The sequence below is a fragment of the Aspergillus neoniger genome, assembly GCF_003184625.1.
Source record: "Aspergillus neoniger CBS 115656 unplaced genomic scaffold BO87scaffold_23, whole genome shotgun sequence".
NCBI classification, from domain to species: domain Eukaryota; kingdom Fungi; phylum Ascomycota; class Eurotiomycetes; order Eurotiales; family Aspergillaceae; genus Aspergillus; species Aspergillus neoniger.
Genome location: NW_020291151.1, coordinates 626255 through 634737, shown reverse-complemented (window position 1 = coordinate 634737; position 8483 = coordinate 626255). Strand labels below are relative to the sequence as shown.

General features: G+C 51.3%; 2 protein-coding genes across 2 annotated transcripts; both read right to left on the bottom strand.

The window, feature by feature from the left end:
- Positions 1 to 511: 511 nt before the first annotated feature.
- BO87DRAFT_440308 (sugar porter family MFS transporter) lies at positions 512 to 2794 on the bottom strand (the record flags this gene model as incomplete). The annotated part of the gene is made up of 4 exons (XM_025627958.1): positions 2027 to 2794; positions 1769 to 1969; positions 1312 to 1720; positions 512 to 1282 (listed from the first exon to the last, which is right to left on the bottom strand). Exons 1-4 carry the CDS (start codon positions 2326 to 2328, stop codon positions 512 to 514), a joined length of 1683 nt encoding a protein of 560 aa, XP_025478186.1. The 5' UTR covers positions 2329 to 2794.
- A 1976-nt stretch (positions 2795 to 4770) lies between these two features.
- On the bottom strand, positions 4771 to 7618 carry BO87DRAFT_378184 (putative hydrolase). The gene is made up of 8 exons (XM_025623744.1): positions 6798 to 7618; positions 6532 to 6748; positions 6298 to 6482; positions 5836 to 6239; positions 5572 to 5787; positions 5370 to 5510; positions 5191 to 5321; positions 4771 to 5142 (listed from the first exon to the last, which is right to left on the bottom strand). The coding sequence occupies exons 1-8, from the start codon at positions 7123 to 7125 to the stop codon at positions 4845 to 4847; spliced, it is 1920 nt and encodes a 639-aa protein (XP_025478185.1). The 5' UTR covers positions 7126 to 7618; the 3' UTR covers positions 4771 to 4844.
- Positions 7619 to 8483: the final 865 nt, after the last annotated feature.

The following is an 8483-nucleotide window of genomic DNA, read 5'->3' as shown; positions in this document are numbered from 1 at the left end:
CCGTAGGGAGAGCGATTTGGTGTTGTATAGCACGATTTTGATATCACCAAGACCGGCGCGTTCCCGTTCACCACTACCGCAGTGGCCGTAGATTCTCCGCCTCGTTTGGTGTCAACGATCCCGTTTAACGGTTCTGAATAGCTTCACGGTAGAAAGGGCCGGGCTCATAACCTGTTGGAACGTCTACTCGTAGGAAGCAAAGAAAGGGCAGAGAGTTGTTTTTGTGTGTTGTGTTGTGTTCCTATCTAGGGGTTGCGCAGCGAGGGTAGAAGTAGGGGTTGTTTGGTATGTAGGGGTCACGTGACCGAGGCTACTAGTATTACTGCTTCAACACGATACTACACCCCTCTATCAGCAAACCCGTTCACGCTGCCATTCCTCTCGCTTCCGTAGCCTCAATCCATTACTCTGGTCTTCAATCAATTTATCACATCACTCCGAGGGTATCCATCCAGTAAAACACACATTACATACACCTCGCGGTCTCACTTGCATATACTTCCGCTGCATATTACGCTGTCGCCTCCTGCGACTTGGGAGCAGTCTCCGTGGTCTCTGCGTGGCGGGCTTCAATCTTTGATTCCACATCCACTTCACCGTGCTCCAACTGCTCCACCTGCCGGGTCTTCATCTTGGTCTTCCAAGCCGGTGTACCAATGTACTTGATGCCGTTGGGATCCTCAAACATCGCTTCCGTCTCTTCGAGCGTCTTTCCTGCTGTCTCCGGGAAAAGGAACAACACGTGCAAGAACATGGCGGTGTTGAACACTCCAAACATGATGTAGGTCTTCCACCGGATGTTCTCAAAGGCCGTGGGTGTAAACAGTCCCAATGCAGTGTTAAACGCCCAGTTACCTGAGGTCGACAAAGCCACTCCCTTACCACGCAGCCGCAGCGGATACAACTCAGGGGGATACGTCCAGGATACAGGACCCCAGGTAGGCGCATACGAGGCAACGAAGAGGTATGTGCAGGCAATCAAACCTTTGGCCGGAGCGCCGTGAAGACGCATCGACTCGGCCGCAACACCGTTGATGCCCCCAGGCACCACAGTACCATGAACCGCCATGATCGCACCGTTGGCATACATCAAGATGGCCATCAGAGCTGCGCCAACCAGCAATGGCATACGACGCCCCCATTTGTCCATCCAGATCAGTGCCGGGAGGGTCATAAACACATTGATAATGTACTGAATGGAGGAGGCAAGGAGGGTGGAGTCACCGCTGTACCCGGCCATGGAGAAGAGGTAGGTGATGTAGTACACTGTCAAAGTAAACCCCTCGTTAGTTCACTGTTCCAATAGAAGACTGGACGGGAACAGGAAGACATACTCATCACATTCATGCCGGTCAGCTGAGACCAGATCTGCATGAAAAGACCGATCATCGTGCGATTGATCATCCGCGGCTTGAATAGGTCAAGGTAAGTGACATCTTTGAACTGACGTTCAAGCTCACACATGTCCCGGATATCCTGCAGCTCTAGCGCAACGAAAGGATGGCTGAGATCCCCCTTGGCGTGGACGAGAGCCAAGACCCGGTGGCAGTCCTCCCAACGATCCTTGCGCGCCAACCAGCGAGGAGACTCAGGCAGGACCATCATGCCAAGGAAAAGGAAAACAGCCGGCAGCATCTGCAGACCCCAGGGGACCCGCCAAGAAGCAGTACTGTAGTTGTAGGACTTCTGTCCCCCGATGAAGGAGCAGCCGTACGAGATACTGTCGCTATTAGTTTGGCCCACGCTATATCCTAACGAGTTCACTCACTAGAACATGATGAGGATACCCCATGTGATGGCCCATTGCTGCATGCCTACAAACCGGCCACGCTTGGAGGGTGGCGAAAGTTCACTGATGTAGACGGGGACCTGAGCAGATTCTATGCCCACAGCGAGACCGTTGATGACCCGCCCAACAACCAGCATGCCAATGTTCTGAGAAGCGCACATAATAGTGGAGCCGATCAGCCTAGATATTGCGGTAGGTGTTAGCAACCATCATCACTGGCCTCAGAGCCTGACGTACCAAACGATGCAGCCGACCATGATGGACGTCTTGCGTCCAATGCGGTCAGAAAGCGGACCTGAAATCAAGGCACCCAGCCAAGATCCAGCTGCCATGGCGGCCGTGATGCCACCTTGGTTAAGGGATGTGGGACCGGAGCAGTCCTCATCGTCAGTAAAGGGGGGTCCCTTAGGGCCCTGGTTGAAATAGCATAGATAGGAATTTTCGCTCAGCTGAGCGGACATGGAGGAGATATCAAAGCCAAACAAGCCGCCGCCGACGACGGCGACGCTCGCAATCACGTAGATGTTGCCGATCAACATGATTGCGGCTGTTGATCAACAACGAGACTTGGCTGCTCCGGGAAAGGAAGGGGAAAGAGAGAGTCGCAACGCTGGGAAGAGTGGTGGTAGCTTAATATATACTACCGACTCATCCATGCGTCAGCCGCGAGTCATCTCCGGGGGTAAAGAGCGAACCCCGCATCATGAGCGGAAAATTGTCTGGTCAGAGCTGCGTCTAGAGTTGGGGATTGGACCAATCGTGCCACCGGTCAGGAAGGTACCGTTGTATGTGGTCGGGCCACCCATCACCCCAGCCAGCCCATCGGCGTGTCTCGTGGCGGAAGCAACGAATCGATGATTGGAGAGCGAAGTCCAGTGATGATCCGACGAACGTAGCTTAAGGCATGAAAGGGATCAAGATCCCCGTCCACGCACGGCTTGAAACCCTGTGTGGGAAGACAGAAAGGTTTAGCGGCAGGTTGTGCTAATTTGCAAGGACCAACCCTGGAGGGGGGAGTTGATGGGTGTCAGCAGGGATCAATGGAAGGATTCGCGAGAAAGTATGAGAAGCTGAGCGGACGAGTAAAAGCCACGGCTTGGTATCTCCCTGATAGCTCCACTTGGATCACCACTCAAATCCCACTTGAGGAGAATGGGCACCACTAAGATGCGCCAAGGGTCAGCCGCATGGAAGAAGCTTGTTGACGGTGATGTCGGAGGAGGCGCAAGGACCCGAGCAGAGCAGAGAGAGGCCAGGCCAAGCGGTAACCTGGCTAAGGTGAAGCTTTTTTATCGTCGCCAACGACCAATGCATGGCGCCCTGGAACCATAGCAGATACTATGGATGGTGAAAGCTGGAGATGAAGGGGAAACGCGGGCAGAAGCAGGGAATCTCCTATTCTTCCCCGCATCTCGGGGAACCCCAGAAGTTTACCTGCCAACTAGTGCCCCTGACGGTAATTTACACTGGCGTCGCCCAGTATTCTGTATGGTATTGTCATGAGCCGGACTGGTGCCACCTCAACGCCCCTCCCGGATCTGTTGATTTTAGGAGTTCCTGCAGGGAGTTGAGCATCACTTCCTCTTTCTTGATAGATATACTGTGTACCCTACTGCGGCTCCCCACTGGGTTCGTACTTGTAAAGCCGTGCAACCCATATCTCAGGCTGAAGTACAGAGAACAAGCCTCATGGTGCAACATCTCAGTAAGTCTATGTATGGTCAGGATAGAGAGAGACTATCTATCCAACATCTCTCAAAAACCCACCCCATCAGGTAAGAAAGTAGGTGCTGACAGTGGTGGCTGGAAAACAGCAACTGCAAACAGCACCGCTCAGGTCTGTGTCCACTTTTCATCTATTCTCTGTCAACTAACAAAAGGACTTAGCATATGCTGTGTTAGTTTGGTATTACATGGACCAGTGTTGAAGGTAAGCGCTGTGGATGCGTTTTACCGGTTACTTACATCGCTTCTGGTAATAATACAATCTGTTACATCTTTGGGTAAGACTGGGGACGGTCGACAACTATAGCTCAAGCCCCGGAAATTAGTTCGCGTGCACCGTCTGACACAACAAAAAGAATTAAGATCAGCAAGGATGATACCAGTTATGACTCGGACATGACCTGTCCGATGACTAAAAATTGAAACCCCCGTGGCACGGACCTGAAGCGTCCAATGCTGAACCCTCGGTGTCTCATTATGCCGTGGGATCCGATCCCAGGTCATCGCATGAGGGTAGGATCCAAGTCTTGGCATATCACAAGATCGGATTTGCCAGCGAATGGCACTCGGTTTTCCTGTGGCTAAATGCCCGATGCTTGGCTAGTCTGCGCAGGATTTGAAGTCGCGATTGCACCACTTGTCAGCCAAGCCATATCCTCGCCAGACGTCGAACTCCCTTTTCGGGAAAATATCCGATGCCATCGCATCTTGCTCCTACCACGTGTTGCTCGCCAGAGGCACATTTACCACGTTGGTCGGAAAGCGCTCCGAAGGCATGTTCCATGTTCATTTCGTTCTTGGAATCCAACCAGTTATGTGCCCGCAAGTTGGCCTGGTTGGGAGAGTGCTGCGTCTTTTGGTATGATAGAATCGTAAGGCTGGCCGAGTGGTCTCCCTAACTCTAGCTTGATGTCTCCAGCAGACTTAAGGTGTCTTTTACTGCTTTAAGGGTTATTTCATGTTGCCTGGGAAGCATAGCACTGCAGTATCGAAAATGGGCACATTTACCTGTGTGTATTGTCCTCAACATGAGTCTTTCCCTTCCTAGCGATCAAGTAGATGGTACTTGTAGCTTCGTAGTCTGTGACATGCTACATTTGAGTAGATGTGACCTTTTAGCCTTACCATACATTGGTACCATACACCGTCTCGTTCATAGATCGACATCACGGGATCACGAGAAATCCGAACTCCTACTCACCACCTCACCTTCCCATCATCCAATCTCGAAGTAGAATCATCAAATTGAACTATCACAGCGCTTCTATTTATATGCAAATTGATATCAAAACTATATACCTAACCATGCTATCTTTGAACAAAAGTACCATCAATTCGTCGACGAAGAATTGGTCCTCTTGGATGCTGCATCATACAGACCCTGGATATCATCCTTCCATTGAGTCTCGTTCACCCGCTTGACGCGCCGATCGTATGTCATCAATCCATTCACCTCACCCTCAACATCAACCGTTTGAGTCCATACACCAACACTGCAGGCGTACAGGCGGACCTGATCCTGCAGCTCGGACAGCAGAAGGTGGCTGCGGTAGTTCCAAGCATCCACGTCTGTATCAATCTCATATGTCTCATTGATGCTGTTGATCGCTTCTTGGTTGTTCCAAAGGCTGTGGCTGATTAGTCTCATTCCTGCATCTAGAGTCATGTCGACTTACTGCTCGATCGAAACGTTGTTCCCAAGTCCTCCAAACTCTCCTTGGATACCAATCCGGTTGGAGTCATACGGGCTGGAGTCGATAGAATAGAACGGAGTGCCGCACTGGGGGTTCGCATAGTGGTGGTTATCCTGAATTGGTTAATCTAGAGTTTCGAGATCACTGCGGGTGTGGCTTACGCTAAAGTCGCCGGCGCCGTGGTCATGCCAGCCAGATGTCGCATCAACCAGTCGAGTGGGGTCAAGCTGCTTCACAATCGACGTCAGGTTGAATTCGGGATAGTAGCTGGTAATCTGTCCCCATCCTTCGTTATAAATCACCTATGCAGATAGCAAGGTCAGTCACGAACGAACGGCGCAACTCATTCGAGTATTTACTTACCCAGGCAAAGATACTAGGGTAGCTCTTGAGTTGGTTGACAAGCACCTCCAGTTGCCTTCCGAATTCATTTTGCTGGTCCGCGTCGGGCAATATAGTTACAGACACGCCGTTGGCATCAACTGTGGTCTCCAGCGGCCGAAGAGATGGCATATCCTGAATAACCAGGAGACCCATTTCGTCACATGCACGGTACCAGAGCGCTGGCTCAACTTTGATCTGGTACCCAATTAGCCCTGCTCGGAATCGCAGAGTTGCTTTACTTACATGCTTGCGGACCATATTGAAGCCCATGTCTTTCAGGAACTTCAGGTCATAGACCATCGCTTCACGGTTTGGGGGAGTGTAAAGTCCATCTGGCCAGTATCCCTGGTCAAGTGTACCAAAGATGAAGCTGAAGTTTCCGTTCAACAGAGGCCGGACAACACCATCCACAGTACCCTTCGAGATTGTGCGGAAGCCAGTGTAACTCGAGATCTTATCTTGTCCCATGGTGACTGTCACGTTGTACAGATTGGGCGAGTCCGGAGACCAAAGCTTGGGATCGGAAACATTGAACAGAAGAGGCTGATCGGATAAGCCGCTAGCAGATCCGACCACGTCGTCGCCATCTAACACAGAGATGTTCACTGCGGTGCCATTGCCCGTGAAACTGTGCACGGTGGCATTGACTACATTGTTCTGTTAACAGCAAAAACCAAGCAGGCAAAACATGGGAAAAGTACACACCTTGGCCGTTCATGTCAGCGGTAAGATCAAGTTGCGTCACATAGTTTGCCGGGGCAGTTTCGATCCAGACGCTCTGCCAAATACCACTGCAGGGAGTGTAGAAGATATGCGACGGGATTAATCGCTGCTTGCCGATAGGGATGACATAGCCATCGCTATCGGTCGGGTCATGCACGAAAACAAGCCTGTTGCGGTCAGCCTAAATTTTTCGTATGATTGCTACTCAATACTAACATTTCGTTAGACGCCGATGTGTCGACATATTGGGTAATGTCGACGGTAAATTCAAAGTAACCACCGCGGTTGAAACCTGCCTGCTTTCCGTTGATAAAGACGGTAGCTTCATAGTCTACAGCTCCGAAGTTGAGGAGAATGCTCTCTCCACCCCAGGAATTCGGAACTGTGAAGTTGGTTCTGAACCAAGAATAGAGCGTGTTTGTTCCTTGAATGCCTGTCTGGGATTAGCACAGCTGCGGCTTTCAAAGGCATGATATACTTACCAGAGAGTCCACTTTCGAGGCACGAAGGGATCAGGACCTCTTGAGCGAGATCTTGACCGAAAGGCGGGTATTGGCTGTCGTTCAGGCTGGAAGCACTCTGATACTGCCAGATACCATTCAGATTCTGCCACTGACTCCTCGCCATCTGCGGACGGGGGTACTCGGGCCACGGGTTTGTCCCGACATCCTCCGTCCAAGGAGTGTCCAACGGCGGCTCCTTCTGAGCATACTGTGTGGTCGTTCGAGCAGCGTGTTGGTGTACATCACCGACGCTTCTTGCAAGAGAGCAAGTCAGGAAAAAAGAGAGATAGGCAAGAGTCCCATACATGTTGGCGTTAGTGGGGACTACAAATTGTCAAGGTGAACTTCAGAACCTGCGACAGCCGGAAAAGACAGGAAGCAAGAATATTTATATTTTCATCCTGCTCACGGCCCACCAACTGCCGGAGGCAAAGACAGATGTATGGAATGCCGGCCAGCATTTTGATCCAAAGTTTGAACAGCGCAATTCTCTGGACGCCACCATGGCTCGTCGGCCCACAAATGCAGGCATAAGGGCCATAGCAGCCCTATAGACTGTGATGGATGGGCCGCCGCCCAGAGGTAGGAGGACATGAGACGACTGTGATCCACCGACGTCCGCTTGGCACAGTAGTGGTGCATGAATGCTCCGTTTGGCGGGAATGGAGATACATCGGCGCTACTGGATTGCCACTTGCCAAATTTGAGCAAACGATCGAGGATCAAATCTCCACGTTTACCTCATTACTAAGTTCAGGTACTCAAAATCTCTCCGGTTCTCTCGGGAAGTCCCAGAGGCAAAACAGATCTTGCATGGGAAAAATGAAAACCCCTGGCTTCTGACTCAGCATAACGCCCAATCACCGCACCGCCCTGGAATGCAACCATTGGAACAACAGAGGATGAAAAGATCGCATTGTTCGGACAACCAATAGGAACAACGGGCTTCTTCGAATCCAAGATTCGGCGTTGTGTTCAAACTCTAATCTATCATTTTCCCCTTTTTCAGAACATGGTCCGGTGCCTGAACCTTGGAACCGTTGGTAGTAATCTACAGCGCCAATACGCATATCTGCCGAGCCCGGCAATGTCACGATGGATGCGACTTCACCTTCATACGAGCCTTATCATACCCCGGGCACATTGTTGACCCCGCATATAATTTGTATGCTGCCTAAAGGCTCGACTCGGCGTTTATATCAGCAACAAATCAAAGGACAGAGGCATAATGCGGGGTTGCGTCAGCCAAGTCATGGGTCATGCGTTGTAGCGCTTATCGCGCATCGTGATTTGCCGGCGGTCGCGCTGCTGTCAGCCCTGCCAAGGGTGTTTTGATATAGCGCCTTTCCTCGGTAGCATGACCAGCACATCCATGGACATGGTGTTTAGACATGAATTGGACGTCTGGGGTGACATTTGTCGCGAGTTCTTTACCACGGAACAGTAGCCTGACATATGTACGTCTATCCTAGATTTGATGCTAGTCGCCGTTGGCTCCACTCGGCCATGATCAGCGGCAGCTGGGTTGACAGAGCGTGGCCGAGATTCGCCGAAATTCCGGGGGCTCCGGGCATTCTCCATCCACTGTGGAGTAGTGGACAAGTCTGTTCGGACGAGTGCCCAACGACAAGACATTGCTGTAGCCGAGACACTTCAATGGTCGTT